Source organism: Neopsephotus bourkii, unplaced genomic scaffold (assembly GCF_033783945.1).
Source record: "Neopsephotus bourkii isolate Nb327-2 ecotype Australia unplaced genomic scaffold, CSIRO-AGI_Nbou_v1 NB_318, whole genome shotgun sequence".
NCBI classification, from domain to species: Eukaryota; Metazoa; Chordata; class Aves; order Psittaciformes; family Psittacidae; genus Neopsephotus; species Neopsephotus bourkii.
In genome coordinates, this window is record NW_026900826.1 from 9090262 (window position 1) to 9113242 (window position 22981).

A 22981-nucleotide genomic window follows, 5' to 3' on the forward strand; every position below is an offset into this window, starting at 1 on the left:
GATGGCTCTGAAATGCATCTACTGCAATGCACATCGGCTGCTAACAGAAGTACTGATTTGGAGGTGATAACCTTACCTCAGGTGCAGTGTAGTGGTGGACCAGTTGTCATCAAAAACTGTGGATCTGCAGTTTCAGGTGTGCAATATCACAACTTCACTGTAACACAAAGAAATAGATTTTGATTTACTCCAGAATTTTGGGTTGACACTGCATATATACAGAGCATTTCAGTCCTGCTGCAGCCTTTAACACATCCATACTTTGAATGTGGAGGACATGCAGGATACAAAGGGATTCTCAATATAGAAAATGACCATATTTACTGCAGAGCATTCAGATCAATACAGCATGTCACTGGAAGTGTGCTGGAAGAAACCACTGTGTAAGCAGCCTTTTTTTGGATGGCTTGGGCAGACTGCACAGACAGACATTCACATCCTAAATGTGGTGCAGGGTAAGATAACACAGAACACCACAAGTTTGAAATGAAGAAAGGGATTAAAATGCTGAAGTGCTCTGTTTTGGTCATCTGTAAGGTTCATGATTTACACAAACAGATGTACTGTTTTCTGTATACAGAGCACTTGATACCAAAGCATTCTGAGAACTGACAACGCTCTTACTGAAATTACTGCTGTGGGTAATGTTCATGGTAAGAAAATTCAAAGTTGCTAAAATTATTTGAGCTGAACAGGGTCCATTTTATTCCTGAGGAATCTGGTATTTATCACTGCACCCAGCAGCTGATTAACACTCTGCAAACCCATTTAGCCCTTCTTTCCACAGCTGTGCTCTCTGTAAAGATCCTTAAATGTAAAGAATTCATTAACGGCAGATGCTGCTGTTCTCTGTGGTGATACGTCCACTGAGTGTTTCCATTGGGATGATTAAGGGGAAAAGAAATCACTGCATTGCATAGTTGGTGGATTTAAAGCTGTCTTTTGTAACAGCGTTTTGTATCGCTGAGAGAGGAAAAAAGGCGTTTTTGTACAGAGCATTCGTTATATGTTAAGTATCTGCAACATACATAGAAGTGGAACTATCCTGGGTATTTTTTAACGTGCATCAGCTCATCTATTTTTGATTAAAAGTTCCAAAACATTCTGGTTTAGAAACCGAACAACCCAACTGCAGCGTGTTTCCTGTGCAATGGAAGTTTGAAGTTACTCAGGGCAGTGTTTTTCTCCTCGTCAACTGTCACCCGCAGCGACACCCTCCCAGTCCACGGTTCAAATGGGGCAGTGGCTGCCCCGGCTGGATTTACCTCTGCCGGCCCCGCTGGACATCGCTGCCGCCGCGGTTCGCTGAGGTACGGCCGAGGCGCCCCGCACCTGCGGGAGGAGCCGCGTGCGTAACGGTGGCACTGACTGGGCGAGGCGGAGCGCCCCGGGCACCGCTGCGGCTCCCCCCGCCCGTACCTGCCCCGCGGGGGCCGCTTCCCGCCCTCAGCGGGGCCGTCCCCACACGCACCCTGCGGGGCCAAGGGCCGCGACCGAGGGGCCTTGCGGAGGCCGCCGCCGCCCCCCCCTCACGGCTCCGCGGCGGGGCGTGGCCAGCGTTGTACTGGGGGAGCGGCTGCCCCCACCGCTGCGCCCGGTCCTCGGCGCGGGACTGGGAAGCAGCGGGGGCCGTGCCCCAGCCATGGTCGAGTGCGGGGCCCGGCTGCGCTGCGGCCGCCCCCTGCTCCTCCTCACCTGCTTCTTCGCGCCCTTTCTCTGCCAGCCCGGAGCCGGTCCTGCCGCTCGCGCCCCTCACGCGGGTAAGGCGCCTCAGGGCGGCCCCGGGCGGGTGAAGGGCAGCGGGGCGCCGGGATGGGGCCGCGAGGGAGGAGGGAGGAGAGGGCGGCTGCTTCAGCAGGGAGCCGGGACGGCGTCGGAGGGCACCTCTTGAGCCCCGGGTCCGTGTAAGCTTGCCGGAGCCCCGGGGTCTGCCGAGCCGCCTGTGCCGGTCCTGGGTCCGCAGCGCGGTGGGCAGCGGCGGGAGGAGGGCGCGTTCCATGAGGGGAACGTGGCGGGCTCTTCGTGAGGGGAGAGCGCTGCCGTGGCTGAGGCGGCCGCGCACGGCGCGGGCAACTTTTGGCCGGAGGAGGATGAGGCGGGGCCGATGTCGGGGCTGTTGGCCGGTGAAGCGGGGGTGCGGCGGTGCCCGAGGGGTGCTGAGGTACGGATCAGCGTTTACAAACACTGATGTGACCCTGCGGAGGCCGCGGTCTCAAGGGGCAGCTTTTCGGGTACGACACGTTTCATCGCCCGGGAGTTAACGCTTCCTAAACGAGTATATAACGCTTTGGAGGTGCCGTGGCTGTCGGTGTTTGCGCTGCTCGGGAGAGGGGCAGTTGTAGGTTTGTGGTGCATGCTCTTGTGTTAGCAGCTGGTGGGGGTAAATTGACACCGTGTATGTTAATGATTGCAATGTCGCCTATGGATCTGGCTGCACGGTGTTCGTCTGAATGACTTATAACAGAATTGGTTTTAGTTTGCTTATGCATTGTTTCTTCAACTTCAGAAGAGCCGGTCCCCTCATCCATCAGGATGCTGCTTTCAGAGCTGAAGGATGTAAAGTAGCACATGAGGCTGAAAAGCTTATAAAATTACACCAAGATTAAAGGAGCAAAATCGATGCTCTTTCAAAGAACTATTTAGAAATAGTTACTTTAAAGCATTGCTTTTGTATAATGTATGGGTACTTTGTGAAGAGTTCTGCAGAATGTCTCGAAAGCATAACTGCAGTGCGCACAGGCAGAAAGGAAATGAATGAAAAATAAAATCAACCTTTTTAATATTAGCTCAGAACCGGAAAAAAAAAAAAAAGGATTGTAAGTATGGTTTATAGAGAGCAAATTGTATCGACATCTTGGTTTTAATTCGACACAGGGAACCACAGCCTGATTCTGCTAAATGTGGTTTAAGAGTTTACTCTTCGTCTCGGTATTTGGAGAAGTAGCGTTTCTCATCGTGAGAGAAGGTATTCCTGTAGGAGATGATTACATTGTATGATGTATGTATGACTGTTTAGAGTTAACTGCAGTCAGGTTAAGCCGTATCTTGCCTTTTGGCACTAGCCAACAGTTTTGATTTCATTGCGAACTGGTCACAGGGTCAGATTTTCTTTTCACATTTTGCTTGGTCTAAAATCAAATGAAATCTGCTGTTAAGAAGATGCAAAATGTTATGACTATTATTAAAATACAGGGCAAATGGAAATAATAATCTAGATCAGAGTATCATGTACATACGGTTACCATTATTTTAGAGGTATTGCTCTGCCTGTGCTACAGTAATCATTTTAATGAGTAAAAGTGGTTTATGGACATGACTTTGGTTTTGATACTTTAAGAGTATTTGTAAATGAATTTGTTTTTTCTTTCAGTTAGTAGTCCAGAGGTGATCTAATCCTTTATCCTGGGTAACTCTGATTTGACCAGACAGAATTCATGCTCATTTAAAATACAAACAAGTTGTAAGTTTTGTTCTTTGCTCTTGATGTAATCGGCAAGACTTCAATGCACAAATTGAAGTGGTTGAAGCATCACCTATGCTGTGTATACCTATACTGTACTGCTGTGCTGTGTGCAGACCTGTCGTAGTGTTTTCTTGAGAGTTCATACACCCAAGCTTTCTCCACTCAGTTTAATAGATTGGATCCTTCTCCCTGGCAAACAGGAGCCTGCAAACCTTCCCTCTTGTAGGTGTTTCTTGTGATTTTCCTTTTAAAATATTCTGGGCTTTCTTTAGAGATTCTTAGTAAATGTGAGCATTGATTTGTGGAGAAATGCCTGTGCTGATTTTGTAGGAGCTGCAGAAGGAAGTACTCACATAGTTTCCCACTTTTCAGAATGGTGAAGCCTGATTTTTTTATGATGGTGTATATTCTGACATCTATTCTGCATCTGGTTTTGAGCAAAGTTTCTGATTCCTGAACAGGGTATCTTATTTCTGTTAGCCATAGGATTGTATGTTCCAGTGTATCCAAGACTGGAATTGAGCTGTACAAGCAAAATGCTTCTGTGGCAGAAGTTATTGCCAAGCGAACAACATCTGCAGTACCCAGGACTGCACTGGCAACTTGGGAGAAGCCCAAAGCCTGAAGCTTATTGGATTAAAAGTCTCAATTACATAAATTTTGGACTTGTGTTTACTTCGATGTTGCATCCCATCTAAATCAGTATGAATCAAGGGTTCTAATTTTAAGAATCTACATGCTTGTTCTTCCTTTTACTCCTTGTGCTATCCACACTTGTAAGCATACTTTTTTCTACTTGCATTCAGCATACCTCAATGTCATACCTTCATAGTCCATCTTAAGTCCCTATCGCTGGTCAACAGTTAGTGAAAATGATGTAATGCTTAAAAGTGGTCTAAATAGAGATGGCAAAATCCTGGATCTGTTACAATAAAAGTCCCCCTGGCTTCAGAGTGGGAAGGATTTTTACTCTGAGACATCCAGAAGTGATGAGGCAGCCTTTTCATGAGCTCCGGCTGTTGGGCAGTGGGAGGGATTACAGTTCTGTCTGCTCAAAGCTGAGTGGAACATATTAGTGTTGATGGACTGAGGAGGAAATGCTGTGCCATGCCACCAACCTGTAATGTTAGTGCTGTAGGTGGCTGTTAATCGGGATACTGCTGGTGGCAATAGCCTCAGTGTAGAGTTCAGGAAGCTGTTGGCATGCAGCGTGGTTTACAGTGGACTCCATTGCACAGGTATTTGAAAAAGAATGGTTTGTACTCCAGTTAGATCTTAATCTAAACACTGTAATTGATAATATCTATTTCTTGATTAGTTACAAACTACATGGCAGTATATTATGCTGTTATTAATCAAACTTGTAAATGCATTAATTATTATGGGCCATAATTCTCCCTTGATGTTCAGCTATTAGGGAATAGTTAATAGTTAATTCTTTGACATTATCAAGCCAGAATTTTTAACCTTTTAAATTTGAGTATAAGAAACATCTTCCCTGCTTTCAATGTGCAGTTCTTGTACCTCTGTATTGGTAAGTGCTAAGCAGTATCGCAAGAACCTATCCTTGATAGGTTCATGTCCACAGTATACCATTTGATTTTGCTACTGGTTGGCAGGAGACTGATGTGGTGGGTAAGAGAGAAGGCAGAAATCCTCCCAGTAACTTGAAAGCCATGGAACAATCCTTAAAGTCACTGAAGCAGCTAGCAGCTGCCTGGCATCAGTGGCTGAAATACAAGGCTGTCACTTTTGTGCTCTCAACTTTAGAAATCACAGGACAAGCTCTGAACTAAACACAGCAAACCAGATTTGCAGAAAACCCACCCAAGAAATGCTCAAGAATAGCCACCTTTTCTTGCTTGTAGGTGTAGTGATGGGCTTTGGCCTTACATTTAAACAGGGGAGAAAAGGTACTTCTAGGACATACAGAATTTAATAGCTTTTCTGGGTTTTCTGACTCTTGTTCAGTAAATCGAACAGAGTTTGTAATCCTGCTTAGACTCACAGACATTCTAGTAAGGTGATTTTGGTGTCTGTAAATGATTACTGTTAACCAAATGTTTGACTCTTAGTGTTTGAATTCTTGGCAATTGCTAAAGCATAGAAGGAGAAGTAGAAAGCATGACTCACCATCCTTCTAAAGGAAGCGGGGAATCAGTACAGAAATAGAACTTCCATCCTATACTTAATTTAATATATTACATATCTTTTCTGCTTAATGAAGTAGTTGTGGGAGATTCTTTAAAATGTAAAGGGAGGCTCAGACAGAGAGGTCTGTGTTGTTAATACTCATCATGATCTTGTTCTTTTTCCTGTCTGCTGCAATATAAAGGTGACTTGTAGTTAGAATTGTCACCAGCTACCAAAATACTGTGATGTGAATAGATTTTGAGGGGAACAGCTCTAAACTGAAAGGAGGAAAAGCTCTGATGTCCACTGTAGTGCAAGTTTGTGAGAAAGGTGGAAAACTTTTCTTTCCTCTCAAAATGACCACTAAACAGTTTGAGAGTCAGATTTAAACAGTTACCATTGTGCTTCTGGGCTTCCAAGTGCTTCTGTTGTTATAAATTCTGTAAAATGTGCTAGTTTAAAAAAAATAAATCACAGCAGCATATGAACAAATACACTAGTGTGTACTGCAGGCAGGTGTACTGTATATATCCATTCACCTTCCTAGTTTGTAGGCAAACTATTAGTTGTCTTGTAGTTTGTCATAGTTAGATTTGTGGATAGCAGTCTATATGTTACAATAGCACACTGTTAAAAAAATCAAATGTTAACCTCAAAGTATGGATATTTTTCTATGCTTATTGTCCTTATAGTGTTCTCTTTCATTACACTGGTATATGATTGTCAATCTGCATTAGAAAAATAGGTTACTTCTGAGTCTACATCTTAACATTAGGACATTCGGCTTCTAAAACTGACCATTTCCCTGCTCCTGTGATCGCTCTTGAAAATGCAGGCAGAAGTGATGCAAAGAAAACCTGACATCAGTAACACTCAATTATAGCAATTAGAAAATGCTTTGAGCAAACTATTTAAAGTGAGAGAACCAATGATATACGTGCAATGCCAATGTGGCTCTTAGAAGCTTTATATAAGGAAGCACAGAGAAATACAGAGTTCAAAGGAGGTTCATTTTGAGAAACATGGACTGTGATGTACTCTCATTAAAAAATACAAACCAAACAAAATGACATGAAAAGATATGAGGCATAGCTGTAACACTAAATATTCCACTGACAATTCTATGAAAAGAATACTGCTGCTAGATTATATGAAGATCCTAATAAATTTCATCCTATAACTGGTACAGTAAGAAACAATGTAAAAAGATGGATTTTACAAAAGAATATCACTTCTGTAGTTTAACAAGCATGCAGAAAAGCCTGCCATTAGCAGCAGTGTTGGAACCTTTACTTGAGGATGTTAACCAAAGGAATAGACATGTACATGTTTTGTCATGCATCTGAAACCCATGTAATGCTTCCTTCTCTTTTCTAAGTAGCGCTTTCAAAGTACTTTTATTAAATGTTTCAGGAGGAAATGTTAGATTTGAATTTTTAAATACAATTGTGCCGAGGTCAGGTGTGTAATTAGAATTTCTTCTTAATATTTGTCAAAAGTGTGTTCCAACTAGTTCAAAGTTGAAAGGACTGAATCATTGGTGTGCTTTGTGCACTAATGTTTGTCTCTTTTTTCAGAATTCAAAATTCTGTCATCCAGCATTTTCTTACGTAATTGAGGGGTTTTTGCTGCTGGTGGAATCATGCTGAGAGGGAGTGAGCCGAGAAGAGCTTCAGGTGTCAGTTATAAAGTAAACATTGTTAGAATTTATCACTGAACGATATAGACAGCTACCTTTGATTTAGACTAGAGAAGTTACCCGACCTCAACAGAAAGAAAGCCACACAAATAGAGGCATGCATAGAATTGCTACAGATCTAATTTTTATTCAGTACAGTGAGGTAGTAGCAGGTGGAGTGCTTCCATAATCTCTTACCTTCTGATTTAGTATGAGATTTGTACTCCAGGTTAGTTCGTTGCTAATCTTGCTAGTCATAGGTTCTAACCACTTTCTACTTTCCTCCAACCAGCATAGCTAGTCTGCAGCCTTTAGGCACTAGCTGCATTCTACCTCTTTTACTCTCTTCTGTTTGTTTTTGTGCTTGCCACCAGTTCTTCATTTTTTTATACCCCAATATTAAAATCTTAAAAGCACACAGACAAGTGAAATCAAAGATATATGGTCTGTGTAACAAGTGAGCTGTGTGGTCCTATTGAATAAAATATGGAAATGTAGGGGTGGTTATTGATTTTATTTTTGTCAACTGTTAATACATGGTTACTGCAGCCTTCTCATGGGGAATTCCTTTGTACAAGCTGCCTTTTATAGACAACTATGCCCCAGCTTATTAAATAACAAAATAAATTAGAAATATGAAAGAGTGTGGCTATTTCTGTGATAGAAAAAACCCCAACAAAACAGTTTAACTGTATTGTTAATCAGTGAGTATACTGTAGGTGCAAGAATGAAATATTTGAACCCCCCTGTAAGTATCTGTACGTGGTAAAGGGACATATTCCCATTCAACGTAACTAGGAAGATGCTGCGTTTTAAGAGAAGCTTAATCTGGAAATAGCATCTACCCTGAAGGTGCTGTATTTCTGTACAGAAGGTCATCTTACAGGAACACAGGACTGGTGAAAGTGCAACTTTGCCTCTGCATTGCTTCAAGGTCAGTTAGTGGTGAGAGAATACCCAGCTGCAGAGTCATGCTCAGATTGCACAAAAAACTCAGCTGAGATTCTAACCATAAAAGGGAAATGTAATTAATGCTGGTACAAAAATTGAGTATTTATGAAACATTAGGCTGAAATATTCACAAAAACATCCATAATTCAGGAAATAGGGATATAGAAATAGAGAAATTAACTTGCGTCTTCAGGAAACTTTGTTTTGGACGTCTGTAAGAAGTAGGACTTGGCAAATCTATGTATAGTTACAGGTAAGAAAGATTCCTTGGCTAGTAAGGATACACTGAACCTATGGTATCAATAAAAAGTATTTTAACCTAATAACTGTGAAGGTAACGTGTGTGTGTATGTAACATTTTGTTGCTGGTTCCATTTTGGCAGTAATTCTTATGTCCTGTGTGTTTTCATGTATCCACCTAAGGTGTGCTCAATTGTACAATGCAAGTTGCTCATTAGTTCTCTGCTGTTATACAACCCACCTGTCAAGAATCTCGAAAAGGAAAGATGTTAAACTGTAGAGCATGTACAAATAATACATCTCAAATAACATTAGGATTGTGAATTAATGAAATACACTGTAAACAGGTAGATTTGTGTTTTGAACAGAAGGGTGAACTGTCTTAAAACCCAAATGTTGATTTGGCCTGCAACAACAACCATTCAGTAGCAGTATGGTATGATCTGGAGGGAAAAGGTGTCCTGTTGCTCCTACCTTGCTGAAGCTCCATTTTGTTCCTGAAGTTCCTGAAGCTACGTTTTGCTTTTGTTCCTACTATAAAATGTCAGAGAAAATCCAGTTAGTATTCACAATAACTAACACGAACTTCCCCAGACCTGCAGTGCAGAAGGCAGGGAATTCTCCTGTAATTGGGTTTTGCAGCACTTTGGATGTTCTGCCCAAAGGATCTGAGTGCAGCCTTTTGCAGCACAGCAGAAAGTGGCCGCTGTCACAAAAGCACTTTGAAGAACGGGAGGGAATTTAAAACTTCAGCTGCCTGTCTCGTTGTCTGGGCTGCCATGGTTGGAGTCACACAGGAGTAGGTCCATCTAAATTAATGGTTTAAATGGTGTTAGCCAAGCCTCTGCACCAAATGCAAGCCAGCAAACAGCTGATCCAATTCAGAGGTGGATTTTGGAGGCTGTGTTGAAACATGCACTGGTACCCTATTCAATGATGATGCTCCCTGGTATAACTGACAGTTTAGTAATCCCAGGCAACTCTGAAATTTTAGTCCTCTGCAGTATCTAATAATCTCTGATTTGCTGAATGTTAATGGTACAACTCCACTAGAAATTGTTCAGACTGCCTTTAACTGGTGCTCTTGTTTCCTTTACCTTCTTTTGTGAGCAAGGTTAAATGTCATCAGGGTTTTTCCTGCATATATTTTTCGGCACTTTATCTACTTCTGTTATGTCCAGTAAATTCACCTCCTTTCCAAACAAAATAATGTTAATCTTTTAAATCTCTCCTTGCATGGATGACTGTCCCTGGTTTTAATCTGTTTATGACATTCTCCAGTGCTTTTCTGCTTCTGATATATTTTTTTTTAGATGGATGCTGTTAGTGAGCACATTGTTTCTAGAGAGGTCATGCCACACATTTATGTAATGGTATAGTATTTTAAATCTGCATTAAGAAGAGATGGTTGTGAGTATCTTTCTTTGGTTTACTTTTTCCCAAAACTTAACTAGTTAGGTCTTTCCTCAGCAGTATTTTCAGTCAGTTTAAATCTCATTGGTGAGTAGTAAAAATCTTTGTCCAGAGCAAATGTTCATGTCTTCTGGTGGTTGCTCTGCCTTCTGTCTGGTGACCGGAGACCCTTTTGGAGCTTTGCCCTTCAAAAGGCCGAATGTGTGCTGCTTGTGCTGCTTAAGGCAGTGGCCTTCTTCAGGTCTTTCACACTGCCTTTGAAAGCTGTTCAAGTTACTTAGCTAGACACTGGTTTTGCCTGTTTTGCTTCCCCTCTCCATATCTTCCCCAAGTTTGTCCTTCTTTTGTTATTTAGGATTATGTATGAGGATATATATGCTTTTGTTTTTTTTTCCCCCATGGTTTCTCTTAAGCTTTGCGTTTTTGAGGGGTAGCAGGGTACCTGCTGTTGCACTTCACTGAGACCACATTGGTAAACCCCTCATTTTTTTGTGGATTTCCAAAATAAAGGCCAGTGGTTGCTTGACTGTGGTGCTTTAGGACATCTTGCATCTCTTTTATAAACTCTGGGCTGTTCTCTGCCTGCAGTTTGTACATTTCCCTTCCACCTCCCAAAGCTCTGCCCTGTATTCCACTCCTGCAGGAAACAAAAGAAGACCTTTAGTTTCCACTTCTTCGTGAGCTATACAAAGATTTTTTTTACCATTCCATTCCATTAGCAGCCTCCAGGCTTTGAAATGACTCCTTGAGGACAATGAAAAAGAATTAACTGAATGTATACATTCACTTAACTAGAAATGTGCCTTACAGTCAATATAACATTAGAATAGGTGGAGGATAAACTGATAAATGGGTTGGCACATGTATTTAAGATAGCAAACAGTGTAGGGAGAAATGTTCTGCAACTAATACAAAGCTTATACATCATAGATGTGATGAAACTTTGAAGAAATAATGTACAAAACATGAAGAGACTGATGTTTCAAACTGGAGTGAGAGTTAAACAACATGCTAGAGACCTGTAGAGTATGGATGTAGGCTTTAAAAGGTACCACCTTGTTGTACAATGATAGAACTTCAGTCCCTCATAGATAAGCTTTCAGTTTTAGGGAAGTTCCATAGTTGTATAGCACCAGATAAATGATACAAGTGCATTTTGCCTTTATTATTACTAAAATTATCTTAGTGTACTTGATTAAGAGATACCGGTTTTAAGAAATAATGGTATGAAGATGCTAATAAAACCTGTATGTGTGTGTTATATATATACATAAACCTATAGAATCATAGAATACTTAGGGTTGGAAAGGACCTTAAGATCATCAAGCTCCAACCCCCCTGCCATGGGCAGGGACACCTCGCTCTAAACCGTATCACCCAAGGCCTCATCCAACCTGACTTTGAACACTGCCAGGGATGGAGCATTCACAACCTCCCTGGGCAACCCATTCCAGTGCCTCACCAGCCTTACAGGAAAGAATTTCCTCCTTATATCCAATCTAAACTTCCCCTATTTAAGTTTTAACCCGTTACCCCTTGTCCTATCACTACAGTCCCTAATGAAGAGTCCCTCCCCAGCATCCCTATAGGCCCCCTACAGATACTGGAAGGCTGCTATGAGGTCTCCACGCAGCCTTCTCTTCTCCAGGCTGAACAGCCACAACTTTCTCAGCCAGTCTTCATATGGGAGGTGCTCCAGTCCCCTGACCATCCTCGTGGCTCTGCTCTGGACTTGTTCCAGCAGTTCCATGTCCTTTTTATGTTGAGGACACCAGAAGTACATATAGTATAGATTTGTATCTATAATTCTATAAAATTCTACTTCCAACATCTTTGTCATGCTTCCAGAGGAATGGGGCTAGAATGAGAAATTTAACTCTGCATAAACATAGCTGTAGGTCTTTGAACACAGGAATGCAGATACACACTCTTCATTTATAGCAGGGTTAATTAATTCTTATTTTTTTATATAGGTATATCTGAACCTTCTTTTATTGCTAAAAGTGAAGATCGTTTGTTTAAACATTTATTTGAAGACTATCAGAGATGGGTTCGTCCAGTGGAACGCTTGAACGACACAATAAAAATCAAGTTCGGCCTTGCAGTCTCACAGCTGGTAGATGTGGTATGTCTAGTATATTATTCGGGAATTTTGATTGCTTGTTTGTTCTCCTCATTCTTAAAATTCTGGAAGATAATGTCATATGAAGTAACTGCATATTTTAGTTTAAACACATTAGATCAAACCTCTAGAATTATCAGCATAATGAAAAATGCATCGTAGATGGGGGCACAAGGAAGCGACGGCAGAGGCTGGGAAGGCAAATGCCTCTTAGGTTTAGTGGTTTGGTTTTTTTGGATGGGGAGAATGTCAGTGAAATTCTTAAGCCCATGGATTTAGTTGTGTTTTAATTTATTTATTCAGTGGGAAAACGTCATAATTTTAACCTTTTATCAGTCTAATGTCTGTAAAATTCAGGAACACTTGCAAACGCTGCTTGTTTTTTTCCCCCTTTAAGCACCAAAAAATCCTTAAGCCCTCAAATGTATCACTTCCATTATAAGCAATACTATCTCTTGGATGTAGATATTGATATACATGTGATATATATCACATGTAGCCTGTGAAGGAGAAGAGATCAATCAGATTTTTTTCACTTCAGAATATTTTGTGCAAACTGAATTCAGTACTTACAACTGTAAGAGGAGTTTTTCTTCCACATGGTGTCTGTTCCTTTATGTTTCCATAGAAAACCAGTAAGACTGCATAAAGTACACTTAAAGAAAAAAAAGGAAAGAGACACGGAAGGGGAAATATCTCACTGTTAACAGCTGGATAATCAAATGTCACAATTCTAGTGACTGGAATGCTTTTAGAAGTGTGGTTTGCATTTGAAGTTACAGACCTTTGGACTAGCAATAGTTACTGTGAATGTACTGTGCGGATTTTTGACATCAAATATGCTTTATTTTTATAGGATGAGAAAAATCAACTGATGACAACAAATGTCTGGTTGAAGCAGGTATGTGTCAAGTAGCAATGGAAGATTGTGAAGCTTCGTAAGTCAAAAGTTGGAGGAAACTTTTCTAATTCATTGTATATTTGAAAAGCCTTATCTGTTGAATTAATTTTTATTTTACATAGTTACTTTAAAAACAAGTCCCTAGAAATGCTTTAAAGGATTATTTGTTAGAAAACTCTTAAAAACCCAACCAAACAAAAAAGATACCTGTAAAAAAAATTACGATGTGAAGAAATCTGATACGGCATCACATAGCTGTTTAATATTCCAAGGTCTGTATATCCAACCATAAAAGTTACTGCTTCAGTACATAAGTTTTCTTTCTTTATTAAAAAAGGATGGGTTTGTGTAGTCTTTTGTATAACAGTTTTTTAATATCTTTCTCTTATGGGGTATTTGAGATGATCAGATAAACATCACTGAAGAATTTCACTTGCAAAGTTTTATATGTTTGCTATATAGAACTGCTTTTTCCTCTTAAAGGGCAGGAAAAGGCCTCAGGTTTTATACTAGTCAGAATCCAGTGATAAGCTAAATGGCCACTTTAACCTGGGAAATGCTGCTCACAAATCATTCTTGATTTAACTTAGAAGAATGTTTGCACACCCTGATTACACTTACTAGCTTTCTGAATTACTTTTGTTGGGCTATTTCTCCGTTTTTTTCCTCCCTGTTGCTTCCCATTCCCTTCTTTACAAGTAAGCGTAATTTCAGGACAAGTTTTTCTTTTCAGGAAAGCCTTGAGAATACACAGCAAGTATGAGATGGCAACATGTCAGCGAAAGCACATTGTGCCCTCTTAAGAGTTTCTGCAGAACTTATTGCAGTTGAATCAGTCTAAATAAGATCAGAACTGACCTAAACATGTATTTAAAATTCTATGTGATGGTAAATTCTTAGAAATGTGAGTTTTTCCTCTTGAGCTTTTAGTTCAAGTATAAAATTCCCAAAGTACCACTATGCTTTTAATGGGTCTATTTTCAGTGTTGTTGGGAGAAATAGGAACAACTGTCATGTGAGAGTTGCAGCATGATTTTTTGTGTGATGAAAATGTTTAAGTTACTTCCGATCGGCTTCCAAAGTCACTGGTATTCATTCAGAATATATGTCTATAAATATCGTATAGACAACATTTAATTGTCTATGCATTATAATAGCTCTTATTTATGTATACATGCTTTAAAAAAAGATTTTAATGTCCTCAGTTTGGTAAAGTGGCTCTTGCAACAGAAGCCGAATAGTGGATGAAGTAAATAGCTGTCTGTTCAGCAAATTCACTGTGCTGTACACATTTCAGAAGCCTGTTTCACAGTATCACAGTATCACAGTATGTTAGAGATTGGAAGGGACCTCAAAAGATCATCTAGTCCAATCCCCCTGCCGGAGCAGGAACACCTAGATAAGGTTACACAGGAACGTGTCCAGGCGGGTTTTGAATGTCTCCAAAGAAGGAGATTCCACAACCTCCCTGGGCAGCCTGTTCCAGTGTTCCGTCACCCTCACTGAGAAGAAGTTTCTTCTCAGGTTTAAGTGGAACCTCTTGTGCTCCAATTTGTACCCATTACCCCTTGTCCTTTCATTGTTTGCCACTGAGAAGAGCCTGGCTCCATCCTCGTGACACTCCCCCTTTATATATTTATATACACTAATAAGGTCACCCCTTAATCTCCTCTTCTCCAAACTATAGAGACCCAGCTCCCTCAGTCTTTCCTCATAAGGGAGATGCTCCACTCCCTTAATCATCTTAGTTGCCCTGCGCTGGACTCTCTCCAGCAGGTCCCTGTCCTTTTTAAACTGAGGGGCCCAGAACTGGACACAATATTCCAGATGAGGTCTCACCAGGGCAGAGTAGAGGGGAAGGAGGACCTCTCTCGACCTACTAACCACCCCCCTTCTAATACACCCCAGGATGCCATTGGCCTTCTTGGCCACAAGGGCACAGTGTCGGCTCATGGTCACCCTGTCGTCCACCAGGACCCCCAGGTCCCTCTCCCCTACACTGCTCTCTAACAGGTCGTTCCCCAGCCTATACTGGAACCTGGGGTTGTTCCTGCCCAGATGCAGGACTCTACACTTTCCCTTGTTATATTTCATCAAGTTATTCCCCGCCCAGCTCTCCAGCCTGTCCAGGTCCCTCTGGATGGCAGCACAGCCTTCTGGCGTGTCGGCCACCCCTCCCAGCTTAGTGTCATCAGCAAACTTGCTGATAGTACACTCAATTCCCTCATCTAAATCGTTGATGAATATATTAAATAATACTGGTCCCAGTACCGACCCTTGAGGCACTCCACTAGATACAGGCCTCCAACTAGACTCCGCCCCATAGACTACAACTCTCTGGCTTCTCTCCTTCAGCCAGTTCACAGTCCACCTCACTACCTGATCATCCAGACCACACTTCCTCAATTTAGCCGCAAGGATGCTGTGGGAGACCGTGTCAAACGCTTTGCTGAAGTCAAGGTAGACCACATCCACCGCTCTACCATCATCCATCCACCGTGTTATTTCCTCATAAAAGGCTACGAGATTGGTCAAGCACGACTTCCCCTTGGTGAAGCCATGTTGACTGCCCCTCATAACCCTCTTATCCTTGATATGCCTTAAGATGGCACCAAGGATAAGGTGTTCCATCACTTTCCCAGGAATGGAGGTGAGGCTAACCGGTCTATAGTTACCCGGGTCCTCCTTCTTGCCCTTTTTGAAGACAGGAGTGACATTTGCTTTCCTCCAGTCCTCAGGCACCTCTCCCGTTTCCCAAGACTTGGTAAAGATGATGGAGAGCGGTCTAGCAATGACCTCAGCCAGTTCCCTCAGCACCCGCAGGTGCATCCCATCTGGACCCATGGATTTATGGATATCCAGATTGCTCAACTGGTCTTTAACCCATTCCTCATCGACTAAGGCAGACCGCTCCGTTGACCTATCTTCATCCGAGGTCTCAGCCGTACAGGGCTCTTCAGGACTGATCTGGGTTTAATTGCATTTGTATGTATCTTCATCCAGTCCTGCCCTGCTTAAACCAACCTCCCCAAAATAATAATTGTTATGTCTCTTATACCCACAGGAGTGGACAGATGTAAGATTAAGGTGGAATCCTGAAGACTACGCTGGAATAACGTCTATTCGTGTCCCATCAGATTCTATTTGGATTCCAGATATCGTGTTGTATGACAAGTAGGATTTTTATCTTTTCATATAAAATACATTTACTTTTAACTTTACTGTCCAAGATGCTTATAGGAGGTTCATTGGGTAGATAAGGGTAGAGCTAAGTATTCAGTAGAGCTAAGAATATGTGGAAGAATTTGCCTCTGCAAATGGATTTGATTGTCATGTTAAATGTTAAATGTTTTGCTTTGCTTCTGTATGGAATATCTAGTCACTCTGAAAAGCTTATTTCTGTTTCTTCATGTAAACTTTTTTTAATTGAAAAGCCATGTCTTGCACAGTGCTGGGTACAAACTAATAGTGTAGAGTGGTGGGAGGGAAGCAACTAATTCCTGCTCTTGTAAGTCATATTTAGGATGGATTTAGAATGAAGTACACTCAGCTGTAACAGTTTGGGTTTATTTTTTTTTCTTTGAGACTTAACAGATTTTTAGAATCTTTGTGCTTTTGTATTTCGTGGTTGGTGAGGCAGAAGAAAAAGCTGTTGCAGAGATTGTGTTGTTGTAATTCAAGTTGGAGGTGTTATTTTACCTGTTCTGGGAACTTTTTGTTGTTCAATAATTATCATTTGGCCAAACTGAGAAGGCTTTGTGCTGTATTTCCAGTAGAGACCAGAGTTTGGTCATGCTATTAGAGATCAGGATTTTTACAATCCTTTCATAAGTCATTAGGACCCCAGAAAGTTGCACAGATCTTTTCATGACTCGAAAACATTTTTCACTCTCCTAAGTTGGTTGTCTGTAAACTATGTATGCATACAGAATGCTGGCTATGGTGAGGGAGAAGGGATAAACAGCTGAAAAGACTATAACAAAATATATTTTCTTATTTAAAAACACCACCCCCATACACCCTCCCCACACTAACTGCATGCATCTATCTCCTTTCAGTGCAGATGGACGTTTTGAGGGAACATCTACAAAAACTGTGGTGAAATATGATGGCACCATTGCTTGGACTCCACCAGCAAACTACAAAAGTTCTTGTACTATCGATGTAACCTTCTTCCCCTTTGACCTTCAGAACTGCTCTATGAAGTTTGGCTCCTGGACTTACGATGGTTCACAAGTTGATCTAATCCTTGAAGATTATGATGTTGACAAAAGAGACTTTTTTGATAATGGAGAATGGGAAATAGTGACTGCAACAGGGAGGAAAGGAAATAGGACTGATGGATGCTGCTGGTATCCTTTTGTTACATATTCATTCATAATTAGACGTTTGCCACTTTTTTACACATTGTTTCTCATTATTCCTTGTATTGGCCTTTCATTTCTGACTGTCCTTGTCTTCTATCTTCCTTCAAATGAAGGAGAAAAAATTTCACTTTGCACTTCAGTACTGGTATCTTTAACTGTGTTTCTTCTTGTTATTGAAGAGATTATTCCATCATCTTCTAAAGTTATTCCACTAATAGGAGAATACTTGGTGTTTACGATGATATTTGTGACATTGTCCATTGTGATAACTGTATTTGCTATAAATATCCATCATCGTTCTTCATCTACACACAACGCTATGGCACCTTGGGTTCGCAAGATATTTCTTCACAGACTTCCCAAGCTGCTTTGCATGAGAAGTCATGTGGATAGATACTTTCCTCAGAAGGAGGAAACGGGAAATATGAATGGATCAGAACCATCTAGGAACACCTTGGAAGCAGCTCTAGATTCTATCCGCTATATTAGAAGACATGTTATGAAGGAGAATGAAGTTCGTGAGGTGGGTGTTTTAGTCACATTACTCTGTTTTTTTAAAACTGGAAGTTAGAAAAGCAAGTAATGGTTTACTGTGAAGTTGCATATTAAATGTGTGCTACGGGATTCCCAGCGTTCATATTTCACTGGAAGTTGTGTAATTATTTCCACAGAGTGCAAGTGTGGAAGTACAAAAAGTACAAGTATGGTATAATACTGAGAATTCTGATAGATATTGGGCTGATACAACACAGTCCTTGGGCTCTTTATGGACTTTTGCTTTCTTCTGCAGTTCATGTTGTTAGTTGCACATTGTCAGAGATACCCGAATGTTACAAGAGCAGGTACTGTAACTGTTACCTGTGGTGCTGCAGGATATTTTTGTGATGAGAGGTGTAGGTATTTTCCATTGTACTGTTGTACCTGAAGGCTATCTGAAAATGTATTTGCTTTAAAATATTGCAAAGCATTATTTAGCAGCTTTCGATCCCAAATAAAACCAATTGTAAATGCCCTAGCTTATATTAGTTTAAATACAAGCTGCAGCTGTACATTGGTCATTTTGTGCTGAGATCACACATGGACTAGATGCATTCTTGAGTGTTCTCTTCTAGCCTTATTATTTGTCTCTACATTAAATCAAAAGGTGCCAAAGGCTTTTTTTCAGTCTGTACATTTGCACTCTGACCTCTCCTTAATGGATGTTTACACCAGTTGGGTAAGAGCATTATAAATCTATTTTCGTACTGAGTTTTTTAAGCTAGCAGTGTTGGTACATCAGAGACAAATGGTATTTTCAGGCTTGTGTAGAAATAGAGACATTTGTTGTGTGGTATCATGATAATGCTATCTGTTTCTGAAGATGCTTTTGATCTATTTAGAAATGACAGTCTTCAAAATTGTTGGCTGCCAGGAACATGTTCTTACATGCTAGCCTAAGAATAAGCTAACTCCTCTAATGTACCTTCTCAGAACTCAATTCTGACATTATCACAAGGTATTCAGCCTAGATGTTGAATAAATCTACCTACCATACTGCTAAAACAGCATTTAATACCCCTGCATTGTATAAACAACACAAATAGAATAGTCTGATATTAAATACATAATTTAATGTAAAGTAAGAGTGGGTTTCCTTTTTCTTACTGAGCTCACACTATTTGTAAGTGACAAGAGAGGTGGTGGTTTTGTTTTTCAGGTGTAATGTTGTGACTCTAAACCTCAAAAATTGATATACAGCTAACTGGGGATACAGTTGTAATTTATTATTTGGGCTCCAGGGAATGCAGGACTTAATTGAAAAAGCTGTTAATAAAAATTGCATATCTAGTGCTGTTGTAGCCTTGCTTCTTGGGAAGCAGAAATCTTAGCAAATATGGATAGCTCCAGTTCAAGTCAAATACAATTGTTTGGCAGGGTTGTTATTTGCTTGCACAATTATAGAATCATAGAATACTTAGGGTTGGAAAGGACCTTAAGATCATCAAGTTCCAACCCCCCTGCCATGGGCAGGGACACCTCGCTCTAAACCGTATCACCCAAGGCCTCATCCAACCTGGCCTTGAACACTGCCAGGGATGAAGCATTCACAACCTCCCTGGGCAACCTATTCCAGTGCCTCACCACCCTAACAGGAAAGAATTTCCTCCTTATATCCAATCTAAACTTCCCCTGTTTCAGTTTTAACCCATTACCCCTTGTCCTATCACTACAGTCCCTAATGAAGAGTCCATCCCCAGCATCCCTATATGCCCCCTTCATATACTGGAAGGCTGCTATGAGGTCTCCACGCAGCCTTCTCTTCTCCAGGCTCAATAGTCCCAACTTTCTCAGCTGATCTTCATACAGGAGGTGCTCCAGTCCCCTAATCATTGTCATAGCCCTCCTCTGGACTTGTTCCAACAGATCCATGTCCTTTTTATGTTGAGGACATCAGAACTGCACACAATACTCCAAGTGAGGTCTCACGAGAGCAGAATAAAGGGGCAGGATCACCTCCTTTGACCTGCTGGTCACGCTCCTTTTGATGCAGCCCAGGATACCGTTGGCTTTCTGGGCTGCAAGCGCACACTGCCAGCTCATGTTCATTTTCTCATCGACCAGCACCCCCAAGTCCTTCTCCGCAGGGCTGCTCTGAATCTCTTCTCTGCCCAGCCTGTAGCTGTGTCTGGGATTGCCCTGACCCAGGTGTAGGACCTTGCACTTGGCATGGTTAAACTTCATGAGGTTCTGCTGTACTTGCAAAATTGTGTATGGTATGAATTATACAATTGAGAGTACAGTGAGTACAGAAAGTTTGGGAGGTGTGTTTTGTGTGTGTGTGTGTGTGTGTGTTTGGTTTGGTTGGTTATTTATTTTTATAAAACTTTTGCTTCTAGCTCCTGCCTGGCAATTCTGCTTTATGATGAGGCTGTGGCATGAATCCTGAATCCTGCAGTATGCTAGAAAATCGCATACTGGTTTCATCTCTCTGTAACTGAGATGTTCAGTGCTTGTCAGGATCAGTTTCTGTGTTAAAATCTAGTGGTGGTCTGTACAGCTTACCCATTTTCATAGATGGAAGTTTGGTCCTGTTCTAGCTCATAGAGTTGTTATAAAAAGTTATTAATATGTGTTACCAATGAACATGATTGGAAAAATGCGATTAATAATTGCAGGGTTTGGTACTGTCTCTTTTTCTTGCACATACTGACCCAACTCTCATGTTCTTTGTTTTTTTAGGTTGTTGAAGACTGGAAATTTATTGCTCAGGTGCTTGATCAAATGTTCTTATGGACCTTTCTTTTGGTTTCAATAGTTGGATCACTTGTGTTATTTATTCCTGTTATTCATAAATGGGCAAATATAATAGTACCTACAAATATAGGCAGTACAAATGCATAACATAGTTTCGGATCTGTGTCCTGCTAACATAGCTCAGGAGTTTTGCAGTAGCTCTATTTCCATGTATGTTCTTTGTAGGCATGTTTCTGATAGAGTAACAAAAAATCCAAACCCAGAAAATTATGTTTATTCTAAAGCATGGCATCCCTAGGACACATAGAAGTCAGTTTGCTTATTGCCAGTCTACTAAGTTACCTTTAAATCAGGTCAGAATTAGAAGGATCTTCTCAAGCCCTCACATGTATGATACGTCAGAAAGCTGTGCACAGGCGCCTGCTGCAAGGTAGAAGAATTTAGAATGTTTTAGTGATGATTGCTAGAGTCCAATTGTTAAGTTATTGTAGGAATTGTTATATTGAATATTAAACACTTGCAGATATTAACACAGTAGAGTTGCTTATTTCAATTTCCTATAGTATGCAAAAGAGAACTTCCAGCGGCTCTCTTGAATGTGTTGTAAAAGTATAAGGTTTATACAAAGTAAATTCAAAATAATAATAATACCAATAAAAATTCCTGTATATCCAACATATCAGTAAAAGTAGCAATCTGGCTGTGTTTTGCCTGTATAAATTCAATGGAATTTGCAGCTAAATTTCAATCCTTTTTAATTTTGTTATACTAACACAAACATTTAATATAGTAAACTTTATTAACAAGCCTGCAGGATACAGGTATATCAATATCTCTGTGTCAGTTATGGAGAAGAAGACAGACACAATTAAATGAGTTCCCAAGTTGCACAGGTATTCTAATGGATCAGAACATTAGATATAGTTATTCTTGATGAAGGATTTGATACAGTATGTTAGTTGAAAACAGGTTAATCATTTCCTGCCTTTGTGTGTTTCTCAGAATTAAGTTTTTAAGCACAATTAGAAGGAATATGGGGAATGCCCTTCTGAAGGAAATGGGTTGAAAACTACTATGCTGCGTAACCAATTGAAATGATTGGTATTTCACACAGTTGTTAAACTCCACTTAGAAATTTACCTTTTAATCAGTTCTCTCCATTATAGAACCACATGTAACTCTAAACAGTGAGGACTTGCATCTTTCCATGCTTTTTTCTGAAAGTGCTGAAAACTAACTTGTACCTTTTAATCCATTAAGATATATTCTTTAAATACTGATTTTAAATGTATTATGATGCCACCTTTCTTAAAAGCTTTATTTCTGGAAGAGACACTAAAATTGATGGGGGTTCTTCACCACCAAAGTTTTGTCAGTGCACTTCATAGTGTTGCATCCTGCAGGGCTAGTGCAGTAATGCCAAGGTGGAGCAAGTCTTGGGAGGTTTTTATTTTTGTTTGCTTAGATTTCTACATTAATATTAACATGCTTAGATTAGAAATGTAATGTAAATTGTGGTATCTTGGATAATGTAAGTTATGAATATGGAAAATGCATAAGTATTTCCCCCCATCTCTTTTAAGAATAGTGCCATTTGGCACTGTACTGATCATAATACTGATTGCTTATATCATAACCTACAGATTATTGAATATTTATTTCAAATGGTTTTCACGTGTAGGACATTCTTGGGTTTGTGTAGCATTCAAAGGCTCACAGAACTTACAATATGCCAGCTTATAATTAATTCTGATTATAAAGAGAGTCCCTCCTTCCTTTTCAGTTATACAATTACATCTAGCATTGGATATCCTTATTTCCTCTATTCCCATCATAATTAATTTCAAACATGATTTTGCAAAAATTATCTGATTTAATCCATTAATATAATTTTAACTTTCTCAGGATTACTAAGATTAAACAATGCATCAGTGGCTTTCTCTGCATGGAAGTTGCAGAAATATGTTAGGTATCTTCTTTCCTCTTCAAATGCTAAATTACTTTTTATAGTCCTCCTTGGGTTTGAATTACTGCATTTTACCTTTACCTGAACAGCAAATAAACCTGTAGGTTAGGTAGATCTGTTATTTTCTTGATCTCCCCAACTCATCTCTTTCCTTCTCTCAAATGATGTCTGTAAGCCCACTTACATCACAAGGCGATGGGCAGTATATTGGCTGAGGGAGTCCCAGTCTTTATACTAGTAACTCAAAGTTTTACAAATGTATTAATTTCTTTTAGTCACATCTACAATCTGATCATGATAAATACAGCTAAGATAGGTGACACTAGAATTCTTAGGGTCTTCAGCTTATCAGGTGTGCCTGAAACAAAATACTTTTAATAGACTCAGAAGCATGGACCTTTCCTTATGTAACTTGTTTCTGAATGTGTTGAACTGTAGCTAATGCTGTCTTACACAGGCTTTTGTTACTTGGTCAAAATAAATGAAAAAAGAAAAAATGCATGATTTTCAACT

At 40.4% G+C, this 22981-nt stretch overlaps 1 protein-coding gene across 4 annotated transcripts; it reads left to right on the forward strand.

The window, feature by feature from the left end:
• The first annotated feature begins 1434 nt into the window (after positions 1–1434).
• Positions 1435–22969, forward strand: CHRNA5 (cholinergic receptor nicotinic alpha 5 subunit). 4 transcript variants are annotated; one of them, XM_061347629.1, is made up of 6 exons: positions 1435–1760; positions 11852–12003; positions 12857–12901; positions 15966–16075; positions 16960–17791; positions 20488–22969. In XM_061347629.1, the coding sequence occupies exons 1-6, from the start codon at positions 1643–1645 to the stop codon at positions 20647–20649; spliced, it is 1419 nt and encodes a 472-aa protein (XP_061203613.1). In that variant the 5' UTR covers positions 1435–1642; the 3' UTR covers positions 20650–22969. The 4 variants fall into 4 exon arrangements, with proteins under 4 accessions (XP_061203613.1, XP_061203616.1, XP_061203615.1 ...); XM_061347632.1 differs by lacking the exon at positions 1435–1760 and adding an exon at positions 1783–1898; XM_061347631.1 differs by lacking the exon at positions 1435–1760 and adding an exon at positions 2005–2161.
• Positions 22970–22981: the final 12 nt, after the last annotated feature.